Source organism: Bidens hawaiensis, unplaced genomic scaffold (assembly GCF_021521415.1).
Source record: "Bidens hawaiensis isolate Kalapana, Puna unplaced genomic scaffold, B.hawaiensis_p1.1 tig00020924_1, whole genome shotgun sequence".
Lineage (NCBI taxonomy): Eukaryota > Viridiplantae > Streptophyta > Magnoliopsida > Asterales > Asteraceae > Bidens > Bidens hawaiensis.
The window spans coordinates 321,493-343,966 of record NW_027493233.1 but is presented as its reverse complement, the minus strand read 5'-3'; the positions used below and the strand labels follow the sequence as shown (position 1 = coordinate 343,966).

The 22,474-nt window shown below is 36.4% G+C and overlaps 3 protein-coding genes across 4 annotated transcripts; 1 reads left to right on the top strand and 2 right to left on the bottom strand.

The window, feature by feature from the left end:
- The first annotated feature begins 1,424 nt into the window (after positions 1-1,424).
- Positions 1,425-3,204, top strand: LOC143562301 (deSI-like protein At4g17486). The gene is made up of 4 exons (XM_077050138.1): positions 1,425-1,643; positions 2,349-2,636; positions 2,875-2,952; positions 3,077-3,204. Exons 1-4 carry the CDS (start codon positions 1,475-1,477, stop codon positions 3,202-3,204), a joined length of 663 nt encoding a protein of 220 aa, XP_076906253.1. The 5' UTR covers positions 1,425-1,474.
- Positions 3,205-7,696: 4,492 nt separating this feature from the next.
- Positions 7,697-9,986, bottom strand: LOC143562299 (uncharacterized). The gene is made up of 8 exons (XM_077050137.1): positions 9,709-9,986; positions 9,599-9,635; positions 9,394-9,463; positions 8,513-8,617; positions 8,209-8,359; positions 8,030-8,091; positions 7,865-7,958; positions 7,697-7,781 (listed from the first exon to the last, which is right to left on the bottom strand). Exons 1-8 carry the CDS (start codon positions 9,843-9,845, stop codon positions 7,697-7,699), a joined length of 741 nt encoding a protein of 246 aa, XP_076906252.1. The 5' UTR covers positions 9,846-9,986.
- Positions 9,987-12,345: 2,359 nt separating this feature from the next.
- On the bottom strand, positions 12,346-17,294 carry LOC143562298 (uncharacterized). 2 transcript variants are annotated; one of them, XM_077050135.1, is made up of 4 exons: positions 17,101-17,294; positions 15,382-15,566; positions 12,925-12,977; positions 12,346-12,625 (listed from the first exon to the last, which is right to left on the bottom strand). In XM_077050135.1, exons 1-4 carry the CDS (start codon positions 17,257-17,259, stop codon positions 12,615-12,617), a joined length of 408 nt encoding a protein of 135 aa, XP_076906250.1. In that variant the 5' UTR covers positions 17,260-17,294; the 3' UTR covers positions 12,346-12,614. The 2 variants fall into 2 exon arrangements, with proteins under 2 accessions (XP_076906250.1, XP_076906251.1); XM_077050136.1 differs by having other exon boundaries at positions 12,346-12,622.
- Between the last annotated feature and the right edge of the window lie 5,180 nt (positions 17,295-22,474).

Genomic DNA, 22,474 nt, shown 5'->3' with positions numbered 1-22,474 from the left:
ATTGATGTTCGACTAAAAAGTTTAATTAGCTTTAAAGTAAATTGTGGTTTGAGTCGTTTTGGTTTTGAGTCGGGAATCACGTGGGCCCCTACTTTGAAGTGTTTGCGTCCATGTGGTTGTCGGGGCGGTATCAAAGTGATACAATTCAACAATATAGGGACGCAAACAGTTCATTTTTCAAAGAAGGAGCTCAAGTAACTCCCACCCCATAACCACAGGGATACATGCTGCAATTTACTCCCTATATCATGCATTAGGTCGCAACACAACAACAAGCTCATATTAGAAAAAATAAGAAGAAAACTTACGATAAAAAGGTTATTGATATTTCTGGTTTCTTACTAGATGGTAAAAATATAATGAATACATGGTTCTTTAGTTGTTGGGTACTTGTCGGATATCGTGCAGATACATGGGCATCAAGTATACTATATAGTACTACATTAAAAAGAAATACCTCTTTAGAATTTGTATGTACATTTTCTTTCTTTCTTTCAGTTCTAACGTTTATGTAACTTTATACTTTTAAAAACATCACTAAACAGATAAGTTATTTATATACATATAGTCATCACTAAAGAAAACAAATGAAATACCTAAAATATGTAAATTTTATATTGAGTTCAAAAATATTTTTGTACTTTGTATCATGCACATATAATAGAGCTAATAGAATAAAGGATTAATTGACAACATATAAGGAAAATGAAAAAAAATAAAATTTAAATATTTTGGGTATACAATTCATAGAAATTAGTATATGGTTTAGGGTAACCGATTAGGTATCGCCTAATCCCATATCATCTCATACCCGCGAAATATTTTTCTTTAATCACATACTCGTCCTGGATGTTTTGTTTTTCATATATTTCTATCAGGCCCGTATAATTTGCCATCGTATTCATAAACCATTGAAACTAATCGAATCATTCAAATTGAAGCAAGTAGATTGATTGAACAAGTTCGATATCCAAAAAGTTTGGTTCATGGTTCGGTTATGGCCGTTTTAAATGTTCTATCTAGTTTGGAACTTGACACTGACCGTTTAACCTTTATTATTTATCTACTTTAGGAATACGTTGTTAAGTATATGCAATGTAGTCATCATGAACCATTAGTATCATGTTAAAACTTTTAATACATACCAATGGTTAGGTTATGTGGATTTATAAGTGAAATATTAGCTCTTCAAAAAAGAATAATGGTGTCATCAAAAGCCATTTTCATTTTTGGTATTAATTCTATGAGCCATAAAAAAAGTTGATCAAAGTTGCCCCATGCAGGAGTACGTCTGGCTTAACCCTCCTTCAGATTTTTAACTCCAGTGGCCGGAGAGAGGATCGGCATGTGTTTGCGGCAAATGTTAACATTATGCAACCCAAGAACAATCCATTCCCTCAATAAAAGGGTTTTTTTGTTCTTCATTTAAACCGAAAAAAAAGAATAATAATTTGTGTTTGATCTTTAATATAAGATGGAGGGTAGCACCTTATTAACAACATCATCATCATTATCAAATTGTGCAACAATTGTTGGTGATGGATTCATGGATAAAGAGGTGTTCTTGAATGTATATGATCTCACACCTTTCAATTCTTATAGCATTTGGTTTGGATTTGGTATCTTTCATACGGGTATTGAAGGTATAATTCATTTATAATCCATTTCACATTTTTATTATATGTATAGCTTATCAATTTTGAAATTAAAATTCAAGATTTGGGTTCAAAGATTATTTGATGAAATGTCTTAATGACTTAAAATTGATTATGACCATGTGTATTGATTTTTGATTGTATATGAATATTGTTGAGGTTTATTGAAATGATTCATATGGATCAATAGGGTTTCTTATTATAGCTTTTAATTTGAGCGTTTTATAATAGACATTTTTTATAGCCAAATTAATAACACCACTAATATGCTATTCAGACACCATTAATGTATCGCACTACTCGTAAGACATGAAGAAAATGATCACGTGGGCCCTATGACAGACAAAATGGGCATATGGGTTGTGTGAGTGACAATCATACCGCTTGCATGATGTGTTGACTAACAATAAATGGTTGATGACTATTCGCAAAGTCATGCGTTTAGTATGACCACTTTTTCACTCTATGATACAACAACATATTGTGACAGACCCTAGTCCCAGAGTTTGATCTGACATCAATATGGCCCGTGTGATGTGACATGCACATGTGTGGTGGTGTTTCTATAGAAAATTTAGTTGGACGGGTGAATAGACCCCTTTAGCTAAGACTTCTTATATGTTTTCATGTAGATGTTGTTTTCTGTTATATTTTACGATACATGAAAAAATGATCAATAAAAGCTTGTTGTAGTGTATGGCATGGAATACGGGTTTGGAGCCCATGACTATTCGATTAGTGGAGTCTTTGAAGTTGAACCAAGAAGTTGCCCTGGTTTTATCTACAGATGTTCGATTTCTTTAGGCCATACAGACATGTCAGCTTCTGAATTTAGGGAATTCATCGAGAGCATTGCTTCTGATTACCACGGGGACACATATCACTTAATTTCCAAGAATTGCAATAACTTCACGGATGATATTTCTCATAGACTCAACTGTAAAGGGATTCCTGGGTGGGTAAATCGATTGGCAAAGATTGGTAAGTATTTTAACGCGTTTATTTGTAAATATGTTAAAATGTGTACATATATACAATGGCAGAATGGTATCTTAATATTTGCTTAAGGGTATCTGAATACATAAAATGTAGAAGAAAAAATAACTTTTTGCACTGATTTTGTACTTCGTCGTGAAAGTTAACCCACCTATATCCGCCCGTCTATATATACATATTTATATATGTTACATGAGTCAAATAAAAAATGTTTGTTTTTCAGGTAGTCTATGTAGTTGTTTACTTCCAGATAGCCTTGAGTCAACTACTGTCAAACAGTTGACTGAGTACTATGCATATGGTATGTATCAAATTATTCAAACAATAAAAAAACTCTTTTGTAAGTTATACTTTTGTTATTTGATATAATATTTTATTAAAAAAATGTTATATACAATATAAAGTATTTTTTGATATTACAGAAGATGAGGAGAGTGACTCCGGATCAACTTCGAGCAGTGAAAGCGAAGAGGCCGACCAAAAAGTCTTCCTTTCACAAACGTCACAAACGTCGCAGACTGAAGTAGGTTTCATTAAAGAGGTTGCAAAGTAATAGTTGTGTTTTTATATGATCTTAGGCAACAATGGTTGTGTACAATGACCGATAAAACATGCTCGTTGTAGAAATATGAAATAAATCTGACCTGATCCATGACGATGTTCCCGGGTCTTCGGGATGAACGAACCACGTCTTGATCTTCTTCTCCGGTTGCCTGAGATCTGCAATGGCCTTTCGGGGGTGTGGAGGTGACTGCTAAGAAATCTCGAGGATCTCTTGTTTACAGACACAAAAATGGTTATGGTGGTGGCTCTTATTGAGAAACTGCCCTTAATAAGGAGGTGGAGACCTCCTTATATAGAGAGCCTCATGGCCACCATCATGGTACCCTAATGGGCCTAGCCCAGTTAGGGTTACCTCCACAAAACCCCCTCAGCCCAATAATATTGTATTAGTCCATATAATAAAATAAGCCAAACATAATAAATTAAGGTCGTAAGCCGGGTTTAGTACCATACCCCTACAAGCCCCCCAAGTCCATTGTTGCTCCTAGGCGTGCAAGCGTTTAGGTGGAGCGCTGGACTTCATAAGGTGTGTTAGGATATGAGGCGGTTTTTTCCCCTTTCTTTGGCCTTGTTTTTATTGTCTTTGAGTTTTGAGAGGTTTTCTCCATGATGGTGACATATTGTGATCCTTATGATAATGATGGTGCACTGGCATGAATAAGATATAGCACGCATCATAACAATAGTGGCGCGGGGCCTGATAAAAGATAGAGTGCGCATCTCGATAATAATGTAATGCAACTTGCGCGCGAGGCAGCTTACGAGCTATAAAAATAATTAAGCTTGCGCGCGAGGCGACTTACGAGCTATAAAAATAATTAAGTTTGCAAGCGAGGCGACTTACGAGCTATAAAAATAATTAAGCTTGCGCGCGAGGCGACTTACGAGCTATAAAATTAATGAAGCTTGCGCGCGAGGCGACTTACGAGCTATAATATGATGATAATGACTGGCCCACAAGGGCCTCTTCTGCGCAGGATGACTATCCCGGCTTGTCTCCAAAATAATAATGGGGGCACAAACGGCCAGAATAATAATGATGTCATAGGTGCTTGTGCGACTCGTAGCCGAACCTGCAAAAACATATCAACTAAAAGTGGATGTATTACAAGGTTCCCATCCTCGGGCAAATTATGAGGTGTGCCCAACCTACGTTGGCGCGTGGCCATTTTGGAATATTATTAGGCTCCCGACCTTTATGTTTGGCGCGTGGCCATGTGGGATATTATTAGGCTCCCGACCTTTATGTTTGGCGCGTGGCCATGTGGGATATTATTAGGCTCCCGACCTTTATGTTTGGCGCGTGGCCTTATGGGTTTATGAGGATTCCCAACCTTTAAGTTTGGCGCGTGGCCTTATGGGTTTATGAGGATTCCCAACCTTTAAGTTCGGCGCGTGGCCTTATGGGTTTATGAGGATTCCCAACCTTTAAGTTTGGCGCGTGGCCGTATGGGTTTATGAGGATTCCCAACCTTTAAGTATGGCGCGTAGCCGTATGGGTTTATAAGATTCCCAACCTTTAAGTTTGGCGCGTGGCCGTATGTTCTGCATTAATATAAGCACAATTTTTTGTGCCATTTCATGCAAATCTTATATACTCATACTTTTCGTTTTGTTTTTATTTTGATTGTTAAACCAAAATCAATATAGGCAAAAAAGTTTGAGGTTTTGTAAAAACTTGTGAAGTAATTCACTTGAGGAATTTGTAACCAAGCATGTGCTATTGTTAGCGCTCTGGGATTTGGTCGCGAGGATTCCACGCTTCCGACACGAGTGTTCCGTGCCTCTGACGCGAGAATTGTTTTCGCTTTGCCATGAGAATTCCACGCCTCTAACGCAAGTGTTCCGCGCCTCTGACGCGAGACTTTTTTCAGATCGAGGAAGGTTTCCTTGTTATACTTGTGGAGGGGGGTAAATGTCAACAGCTTAAATCCTTGCTTTGTTATCATAATAAATATGACTCAAGAGTTGAGGGTGCTGTTTTGAAAATTTGGAAATTAATTCCTTCATCAAGACTTTGTTGTCATGTGACATGTGATGATACTGACAATACTTACATTGCACTACTGACATGCTATAATATTATTTATTTAGCTAACTTTTTCTTGTTCGAAGACCCACAAATTTGTAAGGGATGCCGTGTCGGAGCAGAATAAGACCTCCGCCCCAGTTTGTCGATTTTTTAAAAAGTTGCGTTACGAAGATGTATGCGTTCTTTAGTGATCGGTCTTGGTCTAACGAAGTGTTGATCTGCGGTGCGCGCATGCATGGGGGCGGAGTGGTAATCCAAGGTCGCGTATGCATGGCGGCGGAGTGATGATCCGCGGGCGCGCATGCATGGCGGCTGGAAGTTGAGCGCGCATGCATGGCGGAGAGTTGAGTGCGCATGCATGGCGAAGAGTTGAGCGTGCATGCATGGCGGCGAGTTGCGTGCGCATGCATGGCGTTAGTCTTGACCCTCAGCACTGCGCATGCATGGAGTCGGGGTGTTCCTCCGATGCGGCACATGCATGGCCGGGAGAGTTCGTCCGCAGCGCACTTGCATGGCGTCGGAGTGGTGATCCGTGAGTGCGCATGCATGGGGGCGGAGTGGTGATCCAAGGTCGCGTATGCATGGCGGCGGAGTGGTGATCCGCGGGCGCGCATGCATGGCGGCTGGAAGTTGAGCGCGCATGCATGGCGAAGAGTTGAGCGCGCCACGTGTACTTAGGACACCTGGTGCTTTTTCATTGATTATTCTCTGACCAAGGTATTTCACCCGACCCATGTGCCATCACGTGGTGGCACATGGGCTTTGCTGAGTTGTCCACCCTTCAGTGGCAGCTGTCAATATCAGCACATCCTTTATTCCTTAAAAGATACCTTCTGGAAGGTTGTCTGATGAGTACAATCATGGTTGTCCTTATCCTGATTTGGATTAGACTATTCTCATTTGTTGTGTCGCTTACGCGCGGCCTTTATGCGCCTATCCCGGGGATGCGCAAGGTCTTCTCTTTATTCTCACGCGCAGATGCGATATGCGCCACGCGCAGATGTTTCATGCGCAGATGTGATATTCGTGAGCATATGTGATATGCGTGAGCATATGTGATATGCGCCATGCGCAGATGTGATATGCGCGAGCATATGTGATATGCGCGAGCATATGTGATATGCGCCATGCGCAGATGTGATATGCGCGAGCATATGTGATGCGTGAGCATATGTGATATGCGTGAGCATATATGATGCGTGAGCATATGTGATATGCGTGAGCATATGTGATATGCGCCACGCGCATAGGTTTTGGCTTTGTGTCTTCATGACATCCTGATTTCAAGCCTCTTGTCTATATCTTGTGGGTTGACCCGCCCCGCTCGATATTAAGGCGGGCGCATACCCCTTCAAGCCCCCCCAGTCTAATGTGTGTCTTGTCTCGCGCGAGCGAGGTAAGATAGATATTAGACTTAATAGTTTGCTTTTTTAATAGGGCTTGTTTTTTCTTTTTCTTTTCTTGTACGCGCGTTGCACGAAATTCCATCCCTTTGGTTAAAACGAATCGTCAATGCATGTGGTTAGTTGGTGTTGACATGCATCAGAGATGGAGACGTTGTGTCAGACCTTTCGTGTGCTCGGCGCCAGCGCGCATGCATGATGGCGCGCTGCTGCTTCATAGCGGTGAAACTCATGCATGGTGGCATGCATCATGGCGGCCAGATGGTTACCCGCGGTGGCGTGTACTCGTGGTGGCGCAATAACATTACGCGGTGGCGAGGTTCACTTGTCGTGGCGCGTATGAATGTTGACGGAATGTTAATCCGCGACTGTGCGCGTGTATGGTGGAAATGTATTGAACTGCGGTGGCGCATGCGTGGTGGCGATGTACTGAACCGTGGTGGCGCATGCGTGTGCTTGTTGAATATAAGATATGCTTAACAACCGATCACTAAAGAACGCATACATCTTCGCAACGCAACTTTTTAAAAAATCGACACTCGCATTCACACTCATGTTCCTCTCTTTCTTCGAGTATAGATTTTTTGGTAGTCCGTTTAATTTTTTAGAAATGTATTGTAATTATCGTACGTATGTACTATGATACGATCGTTGTTGTAATAACATAAGTTGTGTTACAAGGTTTGTCTCGTGTGCATGACATGTGATGGGTATTTTAGTCATTTCTCGCTTCATCTAGACCCCAGACTGATCCTGTTATACAACCAAGTACGAGATTGGTATATAACAGGATCAGTCTTATTTTCCGACTCTTGAAAACCGAATTACAGAAGGCCAAAAAACATGAAACACGACAACCGGACCACACAACATACAATATCATGACTTAAGATTTGGTCCTTGGTAGCAATGTACCATGTAACCGTTAAAACACTCGTAATATACATCAAAGGTTGATAGGTTGGTTGAGGCGGGCCCCTATAGTCATCGGTATGTATAATTTACATATTTACATGTGTTAGGTGTTTTGTTGAATGGGCCGAACTCTATGACTTACCCTCGAGCTCTAGTTTTGAAGTTAGCCATGACGCGACCTCAGCCATTTCTTCAGGAGTTATGTAATGACCGAGCCTGCACCGTCAAGAATACTCTTACCGACACAATTACACAAACAATATAAAAAAAGACGGTGTAACATGAAGGAAGTCACATACGAGTTAAACGGCTTGAATGTCAAGTTTTCGAAGCCGGCTGAAGTTAGTTTCTTGGCCGACTTTTCTCCATAGTGAAACCGAACCACCTCGTCACCTGCCATAATTATTATTAATTTTTATAAAATATTTTCAAAACTATGATGGTTTTCTTTTGTTATATAAAACCTTTGCCATGACAAAGCAATATAGGTAAGGAAGCCCGAACTTCAACCTCGTCGCTTAGAGCCCTAGCAAAGTAAACGAAGATTATTACGATAATAATAAAATTTTGTTTAATATCTGACAATTGGTGTTAGAACTATAAAGTTTTAAAAACTAAAATTTTAACCGAAACCTGTTCTGACCTTGCACACGGAAGCCAACCACTAAGGGCAACAACTGCGTCCAAACGGGCAGGACAACTGGTCCTGTTTCCAAATTTTCGACACGCAAAGCAACTTGCAGAGTATATTGCAGCGGCTGCACCCATACTAAATCCACCTACACCGAGTTTGACTGCAAAGTCAAACATAATGACATGAGAAAGAAAACAATATAGTGAATAATAATATAAGTTGAGGTGGTTCAACTTCAACCTGTTTCTTTTTTAGTTAATTTTTTTTATCTTAACCGTTTGACCGGTTAAGGATAAAAATAACAGAAATTTACTGTTTGGAGGCTCGGTGGAGAGCAAGCTCAAAACATATGCTGCTGATGCATCCATTCCTTGAACATCCGGACTTGCATCTTCCGAGATGCCAACGACATCAAACCCTGACATTCATGACACCGAGTTTTGATAATTTTACTAAATCTTGAAACTCTGTTTTCTAATAAATAACTAATCAATACAACGTTTGGTTCAGTGACAAACCCGAGTATGCACCCCTAGAATGCATATTGTTTAATATCTAAAATATAACTCAATGAACCTAAAATAATATATAGCAATAATAACTTTCTGAAAAGAGTAAACTGCAGTTTTCGTCCTTGTGGCTTGTCTAAATATGCGGTTTTAGTTCAGTAGTTTTGAATTTGCGATGTCCGTCCCCGTGTTTTCATTTCACTTGCAATTAAAACCGAATTCATTAACCTCGTTAAGTCTGGTAGTTGAACTCATCAGCACGCCCCTCACGTGAAGGGAAATTTTGTCCTTTTTCTTCCGAAATAAACCCCAGTCTTAATTCACAAGCCCCCTCAAGTGAGAAGCTGGGGTGTATTTGGTGAAAAAAAGGACAAAACAACCCCTCACGTGAAGAGCACGCTGATGGGTTTAACGACCATACTTAACGGGATTAGTAAATTCAGGTTTAATTGCAAGTGAAATGAAACCACAGAGATGAAAATCGCTAATTTGAAACTACTGGACTAAAACCGCAGATTTAGACAAACCACATGGAGAAAACCGCAGTTCACTCTTCTAAAAATAACTAATGGCAAAGAGGTAATTTTGGATTAAACTACGCCAAGGAAATAAACGTTGCATTCACTTTCAAACGGATGAAGTAGTAAGAGTAATAGTTAACGATGAACACAGTATAATTAGTTACATGCAGTTGTAGAAATCCCGCCAAATATAGTTAACGGTTGAACAGGAGAAGTAGGACATATCCATTTGATCTGCAATGTATTAAACCTAGAAATGGCATCAAATAAACTTTACAAAGAATTCATACCTCTTTAGGCCGATTGTCGATGGTATTAACATAATGAAAACGATATATATAATGGCCTAGGCGATAAACTTGTGCTCACATTTGGAAGAGGAAGAGTCTCCAAGACCTGAGACCAGCTGCAAAGAGAAAACAGATGAATAAAACGAGAGCAAAGGCGCGCACGTCGAATATATGTATAACTAGTCATACCTTAATCCATCATCACCAAGACCATGCAACCACACAATGGTTGCTTGGTGTTTCGCTTTAGGTTCCACCACATAAGTTGACCCAAACTTAACTGCCTTGCTTGCAGATGTACCGCCTTTCATTTCATACGAAAACATGATCAGTTTTGTCGTTACAAATCACTAGGCATGTAAAAAACCGAACGTTTGGCGGGAAGTTCGTTCATTTAAAAAATGAATGAACATGAAAATTTGTTTAATTAAATGAACGAAGATGAACACATGTTTCGTACTTTCAGTTATGTTCGTGGACGTTATGTTTATATATTTATAAAAAACAATTAAATATTATTTGTATTATACAAATTATATCACCCTGATACCTAATACATATCTAACTAAATATTATTTGTTCGTTTGTGTTCATTTATGTTTTTTCGTGTTTCTTCAAATATGATCTTTTATGTTTGTGAACTGTTTGTTTAGATTTTAAGCAAACGAACACGGACATGTTCACTTTTTAAACGAACGAACATGAACATGAATATTTGTTTAGTTAACTGTTCATGTTCATTCGGGTCGTTTACAGGCCTACAAATCACCATAGATTTACACAAACTAACCAGTATCCGAAGGAGCATCCGTATAATTCATGTTCATGATCACAGAGATGCACCCGGTTATCGCGGCCACAAAAAAGAAAACATGTAATGAAGAAATCCCACACTTCCACATTGACTTCTACTTTATCTATGAATTAAACCAAACCATTATTTACATAAATTTACGATCAAAAACGTCGGATTGTGGGTGCAAATAGACTCAGCTCATGAGTAGTTTTTTCAAACTCGAGCTTGAGTCATTTATTATTTAATATAATAATAAATTAAGTCGTCTATATATCCAATTATATTTATCTTTACTTTTCGCAAAAAAAAACCTTAGTGAGACTAAGCTCGGATCGAGCTCGTCTATGTAGTGTTAAATTAATTCATATAAGTCAACAAGAGTTAAAACTCATAAATACAGTAGGCTCGTTAATTTGCTAAAAGGCTCAACGAGTAGTACCGTCTTCGAGAATCGTTAAAAAAATTTGAACCCAAAGGCGAGAGCAATAAAAAGAATTTGGCCTTAAGTAAAAAAAGAACTTTTGTTATAATTGGGTTTAGACATTGAAATTTTCAAGTGAGTTTATTGGGTAATTGGATTATAATTTTGGTTATGCAATTTTTTTTACTTTTATTATTTTTTTTATATAAAATTAGGCTTCAAAAAACTGGATAAATGAGTTTAAACATTAAGAATACATAATTATTTTTATAAAATATGTATATATAAAAAAATTTCAGGCCTACCAAGATGATCAGACAGGGACGGTCACTCTCCCCGCCCCACCCTAGGACCATTGGCACTGGCGAAGCTTCATTGAGGCCACGGCCCTCTGTTTTTTTTTGCCCAGTAGTGTAAATTTACCCGTTTTCGGTCGAAAATTTTTTATACGTAGGTAAATTAGCCTTTTTCGGCCGAAAATTTCCGGGCCCCCTCATTTGTGAAATTTTGTGTACATTTTGAGCTCGGCACCTGGTGCCTCAGTCCAAGCTTCGCCACTGCCTAAGACCGTCAACAAGCCTAAATGATTTTCCATATGCTAGGCTCGAGCTCAGGCTTGATAAAAACACAAACTTTATTTGAGACTCAGGCTCAATATATAAGGCTCGGATCATTTCAATATTTTTTTATCGATCCTGTCTCAAGTAGCGCGCAGTCAGCCAACACTTGTTGGTTTGTTTACCTTTTTCTTAATGATTTGACAGTTTTGAGTTGTGAAATATTGTATCATAGAATCCATTAGAATAATCAATATTATTCTCATGAAGAAGAAGTACAAATATGTGCCTTATGAACAATTGGACGTTAATAAATGTATGTGTTTGCATATAGCTAGGGTATATATTCCAATTATGCACACCTGGATAGTTATATGTACACACACCTGTTGCATGCATGCTACGTGCCAAGTGATTAATTGTATGCCCAAAAATAATATACGTGCAACTAAAAACTACCATGTAATGTAGTCTTTGGTTTTTTATTTTTATTTTTATTTTTTGTGACATGGATGATATAATGGATAATAATTATTACACGACTGGTTTCAAGGTTTAAGTCATGTTACTGTCTGGATATCAAACCAAACAAGTCCTGCTTTAGTTTAAACGATTCGTTTGATTTAAACGATTTTTTTAGAAAGAATGTATATTAGTTTTTATTAATCCCAACTATCACCTTTTGGTAGCTGTCGGTCCCAACTTTAATGTAATTGTTCCTAACGGTCAGCGACTAACAAGATCTTAACGCCGTTAGTTGCAGATCGCCGGAAAATCGTTTTTGCCCGGAAAAGACACATTTTTTTCGGAAAAAAACCACCTAAACACCGCCGTAGCCTTATTATTATTATTATTATTTTGCTTGGGTGCATATTGGCTCTCTGAAAATGCAACTAAATTGTTAAAATTGTCAAATTATTTAGCACATAATTGAAAACGTGATTTCAAATGCCCTTTTACATGTCCATCCCGAGCCCCAGAATTTTAAGAGATTCTTGGAGAAGACCCTGCTTGCAGTCGGTCACCAATGACCATCAAGGAGAGAATTTATCATTTTTACAATACTAACCTTGTTTATAGTAATCTTCGAGTCATTTAAACTCTCGAATCGAATTTGTTTTTACTACACACGATTATGATGAAAGAAAAATGCTCACTAAGCTATACAAATGAATCCAAAACCTTAATCCGTCATGTACTCACGTTGAACTTAAACTCGACTCGTTTGCAGCTTTATCAAAACCGAAGAGAATCCTTACACGCAATTAGAGAAGAGCTTCCACGAAACACGCAAAAAACCGTTATCCAGGCTCCAACGCGTTTAGTCATCTGCTGCAAGAAATTTAAAGCAATAAAACATATCTTACCTCACAGAATTAACAAGAATGTAAAGTTTGACTTCTATGGTCAAACGGGCTACTTTGAAACTAAAACTAATATTATGATCATATTGATAGTTTATATGCAACATTTTATTTACTTATATAACATTTATAAAGAAGCTTGATGCAAGATTCAGTTTCTTGATAGTTTAAACTTTAAAGAATCCAAATCAATTTTGATAAATAAAAATAGTCCAGTTGACCACAAAAGTCAGCATACATGTACTTCAAACAATCTTTCATAAATACCTTTAGTTTGTTGAATAAATCCACTCCCCAAACAGTTGAGACATCTTTGAATCCTAAAATCAAAATAGCAATTTTACAGTCAACCGTCCACTTTAATCTGCATTTTTGCTCTTTTTTTTATATTATAAATTATAATCATTTTGTTCCGATAAAAACAGTCCAAAAATTTTCGTTCCAAATCAAAATTTAACATAACTTCAGTAAAATTTGAAGATTAATAACTATTCATTTGACTCTAGTCAAAAGTCAATAAGAGCTATAGATACACACATTAATTAGGAGTGTAAACACGCCTAGCTGAGCCCGTGTTCGACTAGGCTCGAGCCCAGCTCGTGTCTTGTTTTTTCAAGCACGGGCTATGCTCTTTTTTTATTTATTAGGAAAATTGGATTTTAATAATCCCAACTTTACGCAGTTGGCCGATAATAATCCCAACTTTGAATATAGCTGTCACTGGTCCCAACTTTCACACTATTTGTTTTCATTAGACCTCCGTTAAAAAAAACTTAACGGCGTTAAGTTATTTTCAAATTTTAAACTGATATTTTAGGTCTTTTGATCGGAATGAGTATACGAGTCGATTGATATAAAACTTACCTCCAAACAGTGGTCCAAACGACTAAAGGATGCTTCAGTTCCGATGTTTAAACTATTAATTAACAAAAATCAAGTTGTATGAAGCGTTGTTTCGAGTTAAGTTTTATATCATTCGATTGGTATTCTCATTCCGATCAAAAGCCCTAAAACATCAATTTAAAACTTGGAAAAAACTTAACGTCGTTAAATTTTTTTTAACGGTGGTCCAATGAAAACAAATAGCATGAAAGTTGGGACCAGTGACGGCTATTTTCAAAGTCGGGATTATTATCGGCCAACTGCGTAAAGTTGGGATTATTAAAATCCAATTTTCCTATTTATTAATGTATATACATTTCTAATTATTTTCATATATTTTAAGAAAAATCTTAAACGAGCCTAAGCTCGGCTGTGCAGAAACTTAGAAATGCATAACGCTCAAGCTCGACGAGCCTAAACGAGCTTCCCATACAAGGCTCAAGCTCGGGCTCAATAACTAAATGAGCTTTATTTGAGGCTCGGGTAGAGCTCGAGAAAGATCAGCATGTTTCAAGCTTTTATCGATCTGAGCTCGAGTAGCTCATGAGCAGCTAGAGTGCTAGACTCATTTGCACGCTTAATATTAACAATTTCACTGTCGACTATCCACTTTAATTTGCATTTTTTTCTCTTTTTTGATATGATAATTAGGGGTGAGCAAGATAAGGGTCGGACCCTTGAAACCCGATTACCCGATTCTTAAAACCCTGAATTAGACCCAAATAAATAATATGGGTCAGGTAAAGGGTATTTAAATTTCACCTTCAAGGGTAAAAGGGTTTCAAGGGTCCGACCCGTTTACTAGATAGATATACATCATATTCACGATTAATCTTAAATTTATGAGAGGTTTGTATTTCATATATGATTTATCAGAAATTTCCCAACTACTAAGAAAAATTAAAATTAAAGGACCATACCACTAAATGGAAACATATATATGGAAATCACTGAAATGTTCTCTACATGTAATTTGTGAATATGAATATTTTTTGCATCAGTTCAAATGGTTGATAAACTTTCGAAGTTAAACTTTACTATGTTAATAAATGAAAGTATTATTGTTCTAGGATTCATATATTAAAGTCATATATGAGAGATGCGCATAATATATGATAAAAAAGAAGATGTGATTAATATTTTAAAGGGTAAAGGGTTAGACCCTTGAAACCCTTATTTATACCCGACCCTTTTATTGTTTGGAGGGTAGGGTCTCGGGTCCACGTTTCTTCCTAAAAGGGTAAAGGGTCCGGGTAAGGTATTAGGTAAAAGGGTCGGGTCTTACCCTTTGAACAGTCCTAATTGATAATAATTTCGTCCCGATAAAGACAGTCCAAAAATTTTCATTCCAAATCAAAAATCAACATAACTATTCATTTGACTCTAGTCCAAAGTCAATAAGAGCCATAGATACAAATGTTAAAGGGATGTAAACAAGACGAGCCCGAGCTCGACTAGGCTCAAACATCGGCTCGTTTTGACTTACGAGAGCTCGAGCTCTTTTTCTAAAGCTCGATTCTGGCTCGTGAGTTGTTATTTTAAGCTCGGGCTCGGCTAAATTGTTTAAATATTAATTAATTTATATATACATTTCTAATTATTTTATATATTTTGAGAACAAATCTTAAACGAGCCTATGATCGGCTCGAGCTCGGACACAAGGCTCAAGCTCGGGCTCGATAACTAAATAAGCATTATTTGAGGCTCGAGCTCGAAAAACTCGGCTCGTTTCGAGCTTTTTATCGATCTAAGCTCAGTATCTGGCGAGCGACTCGACTCGTTTGCACCCCTAATATTAATATTCATCGAGTTTTTGTTTCTCAAAGGCGGAAATGAATATACCTATGTCCATCACAAGTAGGGCAAAGGCATGGATTAATGAACACAGGATCATACAATGGAGACCACTCTATTGCAGCATTGCCTTTGCATAATTTACACATGTAAAATCCTGTTGCTTTACATACATCACATGATCTTGCATTCTTTTTCATCATAGATGTTGATGATGATGACCCAATTTGTTTCTGCACCAAAATAATAATAAAATCAAACGTCATATAACCACGTTTACAGAAGTCGCTAGGCGATGCCAGGTCGGTTGATATATAATAAAACTAATTTTGGGTAATGATATATATGTTAAATAAATATGTTATATATCATAAGTTACTAATATTAATAACAAAATACGTGAATATCAATAAAAACCAAATGAGATGTAGAGAAACTAAGTATATAAAAAAAATTGATAATTATTCGTTAATATTGTAGATATATTAATCATTTAATTCTCGTCTTCCAAGGTATCTCCGTAAAAAAAACAGCGAAAAACCGAATTGAATGCGACGTCCAAGTTGGACCGTCTACCTTCAAGTTTGACCGATACCGAGTAACGCTGGTCGAGTTGAAACTCGCGGAGACAGATTTTTACAACACTGCATACTAGGGCTGCAAACGACCCGAACTGAACAAGGCCTTGTTCATGTTCATCTGTTAAGCTTTTATCAGAAAAGAGAACGGTTCACAAACAACTAACGAACGAAGTTGCTTGCTTTTGTCCGCTCATTAAGGAAATGAACTTGTTCTTGAATGGTTCACAAACACAAACGAATGAACACACTGTTTTATTTGATTTGGCTAACCGAGAATGGTCAGTGTCAACAGTTCGGTCCAGCTACCAAGTTTGTGTTGTTTTTTTTACATATAAAGTATCACACAATACATATATATGTGTTTGTTTCATAGTAAATATATTGTTTCTTTAATCTATATAATAATATTAGAAAAGTCATTAAAAAGTATTAAAACCTTTAATGAACAAACATTAACGACCATAAACGAACACATTATCAAATGTTCATAAACACAAATAAACAAACATGGCCCCTATTCGTGTTCGTTCATTTAGTTATAGGAAAGAAATTCCTTCTTTCATTTACTAAGCGAACAAACATAAAATAACTTCCAGCCGAACAGTTTGTCCAACGTTCGGTCCGTTTACACCCTACCGCATGCAACTACATAGCATCATAGCATAAAGGTACTAGCCTAATTCTTGATAAATAAAAATTGAATCTTTCTTGTTAATTTCCACAAATTAAATATCTAAAAGATTAAATAAGCAAAGATATTTTTTTTTCATTTTACATCTAAACCAAACAACCCGAACTAAACTAACCCAACCCGATCAACCCGAACTTTAAATGGATCACTTTTTCTCAGCTAAAAACTCAAAACAACCCGACCCGAAAAACCCGAAAGAAAAAAACTGAATCTTTCTTGTTAATTTCCCCAAATTGAATATCTAAAAAGTTAAATTAAGCAAAGTTTTTTTTTTCATTTTACATCTAAACACAAAAACCGAACAACCCGAACTAAACTAACCCGACCCGAATAACCCGAACTTTAAATGGATCACTTTTTCTCAGCTAACAACTCAAAACAACCAGAACCGAAAAACCCAAATGAAAAAAATTGAATCTTTCTTGTTAATATCCCCAAATTGAATCTTTAAGAAGTGAAATTAATAATCAAGAAACAAGAATTTGTGTTAATTACCCTATTGTGCAGAGTGATTAATGTGGATGAAATTGCTGTGATGGAGACGATACCACCTACAGTTATAGCTGCACCTTTGGCTAACGTACGCAGCAGAGGTGATATATTAATATTACCGCCGCCGTCGCCGGAGCTACCGCCGCCGGCAGCTGAAGCCATTGCGGTGAGATTTCTCAATTGGGGTTTGTCGTTTGACGCCAAAATTTGATTACTTTTTTTGTTTGCGATTTTAGTGGCCAGACTGTATTGTCTTAATCGGGTTTACGCAGATTTCAGTGCTTGGTTTGGACGTTTTTTCATCGACTGCCACTTGAAATTCGTGTCGTCACAAGTGCAGAAGATTGCGTAACACACAGTGAAACGAGATATCGGAGGGTCAGGGTTAAATTGACAACATTTGTGTCTTAATCGACCAAGAGTGACACAAATAAGGATCGAGTTTGGGTCTCCACTTAATAACATAAGCCTCCTGCTACTAGACCACAAGTAGTTTTATCGTTACTTAATAAAATGTATTTTTGTTTCCTACGATAGATTAAAAACGTTATCTTTCTTTTTCATCCAAGAAAAAAAAACCGAACTTAGAAAATATATCGGGTGGCTTTCCGTCCAAGTCGCCAAATGCCAAAATGGATAGGGTGTGAGGGATGGCAGAGGGCGAAGGCACCTCGGGTTTAGTCGGTGTGAGGGACCGGTCTATTTTCTAACCAATCACCTCTCAACTCATATTTTTTTTAAAAATAGTTGTGTTTTGTGTTATGATTGTCCATCATTTTTAAACTTTTTAGTTAAACAACTAAACATAAAGTTGTTATAAGAATGTTGTGCCTCTAATCTTTATTATCACTATTTACTAATTTTTACTTTCCTGGTCAAACTAGTTATCTAGAAATTAACATTTTGACAAGATATGTATTTTTAGTCTCTAGTAGCCTTTTTTTTTAAAGCTTAGAGTATCTACAACAAACCGCACCCCCAGGTTTGGATGATGTGGCAAGAAAGCAAACTTGATATGAAAATAATCCACCATTGTGGTGCCAAGTCCATGAACTAAAGTCTGTGGCTGCAAACTTGCACAGTGGGTCCATCCCCTCAATAAGTTTGTTGAGGTTTGTTGTTATGGAAGAAAGTTGAGGTTTTTAAGAAAAGTTTGAAATCTAATGTGGCGATGATGTGTTGGTTTGTATAAGTTTGTTGTTATGTATGCTTTACATAAAATTTATTGTAACAAGGTGATTTTGTATCCCCTAAAGTTGTTTAGATCTAATGATCATAATGCAGGTGATAGTTTTTCCTCACAATAACATATATAGTCTATAGATGCCAAGATAATGAGATATCCCTACAAACAAACATAAATTTCTAACCTAAGCAAGCTGGTTAAATGGCTACATGATCACTGTAAGGACTCTTATTTTGCATATACAAATTATCAAACACTGTTGTTAATGGTATTGCAAATTCAGTTTACAAGTCACGTTTCTAGGTGTTTTTGAAGTACATAATAGATGGTTTTAATGTTATAATTCAAGTAAAAGAATAAAATAAATATAAATAAATACTTATATTATATTATATTATATTAGTTTGTCTCAAATGTTTTGCAACAAGAATATATTAAAGATCGATCAAAGCTGTAAACATTTATCTTGTTTAATTCTGGATCTCAAAACCTTTTATCACATATAAAGTAGGAAACAAATCAAACCTTCAAAGATTTGTAGGTGTAAACATACAAACAGATCTTAAAAAAAGATTTAACTTTGTTTAAAAGATGTATATATTAGGGTTAGGCTAAACATACCCCCCTCCCTTGCTAACCCTACACCCCCCCACCCCCTCCTAACTTTCATTTCCCCTTAACATTTGTAATTGAAATTATAGCCCTTCTTATTTTATTTTATAATTCTCTCAAAATATCAAATAAAAAACTATTAAGTTTTTATTTTTGTTTTACAACTTTTTTTATATATTTTTGTTATTGATTTTATTATTTTATCATTAAAATCTTATTAAAAGTTTGTTTATTTTTTTACATGTATTAAAAAAGTTTTGTATGTTTTCTCTAGCTAGTTTTTATTTTATTTTATTTTATTTTTATAAAATGTATTTAAAACAATTTGATTTTTTTGTTAGGTTTAGATACATGAGTTAATGTTACTTGAGAAAATAGTCAAATTTGTTTATTAAGTTGTATGCTATTTAACCTTTTTTATTTATAAAAACTAACATGATTTTTTATAAAAGAATGTGAACTCTCTTAATTTAAAAAGAACGCTCTTTAAAAAGATTAAAAAAGTATAGAAAATAAAAAAAAAATTAAAAACAAGAAAAACAATGTTTATTAGATAAGAAAAAAACGTTTTTCTAAGTAAGAAAAAATACGTTTTTATTAAAGGTTTTTGAATATACATAAAAAGATAAATAGAAAAAGAAAGTTGTTAAAAAAATAGAATAAAAATGCTTTTATAAAAATAATAATGATAATAAAAGATAACAAAATGACAAAAAAAAACAACAAAAAGGTCTAAATCGTATTAATGTAAAACTTAAGGGTGGGGTATGTTTAGTAAAAATGGATGAGGGTGAGGTATGTTTAGCAGCACCCATATATTATTTCTAGTCCTTAAATGTTTTTAAAGTAGAGCCAGTCAGCCAGATGCTAATGTTGTATGCAAAACACACATCCAACGTTGTCACGAGAGTGCAACATTTGTAAAAATGCACCACCTCATATTACTAATAACGTACGTATTCTCTACGTATTGGTTGTGGATGAGAGGAGAAGTGGAATTCAGTATGAACAACCCGTTACGAGAGAGCCCATGAAAAGTTTCTAAGGCATTCACACAAGTACACAACCAAAAACTAATTTGTTAGCTTTTCTCGTGAACAAAACATGAACAATATTAGCTGGTATGAGATGGCAGATTTTACGAATACTAGCCTTTAAGTTAAGTTTTTGGTAGCAACTTTTAGGTATCAATCAGACCAACACACACGAAAGCAAATACACATGACACAAGAATTTTACGTAGTTCGGTCAAGACGACCCATGTCTATGGGTTGCAAATAGGGTATGTTTCTTTATTATGTTCAGTACAAAGATTACAATACAGTGATATGGATATATGTAAAAATATAGTTAGCTTAAATGACTTAGGGACCAAGAAAATTGTAAGGCTCCGTTACAGGTGCCTCACATTTGGACGTTGGATTTACTCATAAACTCAGTTATAAATATCAGAGTTAATTAAAAACTTACGCGGAACGTAAATCTTTCATAAACATTACATATCAATTCATAAACATGTCTTAAAACATTCTTCTTGTCTTTTCAAAATCAAAACATAACTTATAAAACATAGCAGATCTTCAGATGCCAGGCTTTTATTCTTCTGCCATGTGTCCCACTCACGCCAGTTGTCGCATACTCACCTGTGTGCATACTAAAAATCAACTACGCTGAGTGAGTTCTAGTTAATCATACAACAAACAATCTGCTCACATACTCGCACACATGCCCGTAGGGGTGTACGTTATCCATACTTACTTTTCATACATAACTATCCATCCTATTTAAAGAGTCTTTCGCTCTATAATCTCACAGATATTATAAGGGTCTGGTCCCTAACATCACAGATATTATTAGGGTCTGGTCCCTACCATCACATATATTATTAGGGTCTGGTCCCTACCATAACATATATTATTAGGGTCTGGTTCCTACCATCACAGATATTATTAGGGTCTGGTCCCTATCCTTACAGATATTATTAGGGTCTGGTCCCTATCCTCACAGATATTATTAGGGTCTGGTCCCTTTGTTTCATGCAACTATACCGTACCTGTTCTTACATACTTCCTTGACCATACATGCAATCTCCGAAGAGCGTTCACGTACTATCAACATAACATACATACTTTATGCATACATCATATATTCACACATATATCATATCTCACATCATACTTATCAATCATATCTTTAACTACCACCTGAAGGTACATGCAATATCCGAAGATCGTTCACGCACTGTCAAGCAATCATCATACATAAATCATACGAAGCATACACTTACCACTTAAGGTAAGTGTATTAACTATCACATCGAGTATGCACACAGCCCCGAAAACATAACAAGGAATGGGGCTAGAAACTCACCTGGATCCTGTTGCGCTCGCCGTTAATAGTAATTCCTTTCTTTAATTGGGCCCGGCTAACTGTATAACATATGTTTGTTAATTAACCGTCTAACTATTTTAAGTTAGTATTCTAGTTAGCCATCATATTTCTAAGTTGGACTTGGTAGTTTCATGTTTAATGGTTACCATCTAGGCCCAACTGTTCAGGCTCAATTAAACCCAGTCTGTCAGCCGAGAACTCTGGCCGAAATCCCAAAGATGACCGAGAACCATAGTCTTGTCCGAGAACCCGTGTTTCAGCCGAGAACCATATGGCCGAGAACTCGTTGGCCGAAAACCCTTGGTCACCGAGAACTCTCCTTGGCCGAAATCTCAAGTTGACCGAGAACATAAGGGTTGACCATGGATTCTCCAAGCTTGGCCGAGAACCCCCAACTCAGACTATCTATCCATTTTATCATTTCTAACAGCCCCATAATCATGCTCTATGATTCATATTATGAACTTTTGATCATCAATCCTCATCATTCATACCCGTTTTTACCTATATTACCAATCCATTATCTAGATCTAGTTCGTTTTAGGCGTAAAGCTTGGATCTTTATACTTTTAAAATGTCATAGGCTAGATTAGGGTTCATCTTGTTGGAATACCATATGCCTGAGACACATAATTAGGTTAATGTAACTAATTGTGTTTGATCCAAGTCGGGTCATACCCAATAACGAGTTAGACACACACCAATTATGTATTTGTTAAGATAAGATCTATGAGACAAATACAGAACACGATACATTCAGAAAATCGGGTTTCTGAATACTTACTTGAAAGTGTTAAATAAATTAATTGGTTAATTTATTTATTCAAATAATTATTATTGGAATAATTATTTAACTATGTGTTCTTTTATAAAATGGTTTATAAAAGATGGGGTGTTTTTATATTTTATAAAGTATAAAATAAATAAAAAAAAAAAAATTATATTTGGGGCCGGTTTTGGGTGGGCCCCACACCCCATGATTTTGGTCAATATCTTGTCATGGATTTGGTATGGGTTACTTGACCAAAATACCTAACACCATGTTTTGATTTGATGGAAATTATGATATAAAGATCAAGATCATCAATCAAAACTTTCAAGTAACCAAAAACCAAACAACTCTTTCTTTTTCTTTCTTCTTGTTTTCGGCCAAGACAAAAGGAAGAGGCTCGGGTCTCGGTTTTTGGT

What these genes read in the sequence shown, in the direction of transcription:
- LOC143562301 (XM_077050138.1), top strand. Translation starts at nt 1,475, where the DNA reads ATGGAGGGTAGCACCTTATTAACAACATCATCATCATTATCAAATTGT. An exon ending in AAATCGATTGGCAAAGATTG is followed by an intron (nt 2,637 to 2,874) that starts GTAAGTATTTTA and finishes TTTGTTTTTCAG; the next exon opens with GTAGTCTATGTAGTTGTTTA. An exon ending in GACTGAGTACTATGCATATG is followed by an intron (nt 2,953 to 3,076) that starts GTATGTATCAAA and finishes ATATTACAGAAG; the next exon opens with ATGAGGAGAGTGACTCCGGA.
- LOC143562299 (XM_077050137.1), bottom strand. Translation starts at nt 9,845, where the DNA reads ATGTTTTCGTATGAAATGAAAGGCGGTACATCTGCAAGCAAGGCAGTT. An exon ending in CGGGATTTCTACAACTGCAT is followed by an intron (nt 8,618 to 9,393) that starts GTAACTAATTAT and finishes CATGAATGTCAG; the next exon opens with GGTTTGATGTCGTTGGCATC. An exon ending in ATTGCTTTGTCATGGCAAAG is followed by an intron (nt 7,959 to 8,029) that starts GTTTTATATAAC and finishes TAATTATGGCAG; the next exon opens with GTGACGAGGTGGTTCGGTTT.
- LOC143562298 (XM_077050135.1), bottom strand. Translation starts at nt 17,259, where the DNA reads ATGGCTTCAGCTGCCGGCGGCGGTAGCTCCGGCGACGGCGGCGGTAAT. An exon ending in TAATCACTCTGCACAATAGG is followed by an intron (nt 15,567 to 17,100) that starts GTAATTAACACA and finishes ATTTTGGTGCAG; the next exon opens with AAACAAATTGGGTCATCATC. An exon ending in CCTACTTGTGATGGACATAG is followed by an intron (nt 12,978 to 15,381) that starts GTATATTCATTT and finishes TTTTGATTTTAG; the next exon opens with GATTCAAAGATGTCTCAACT.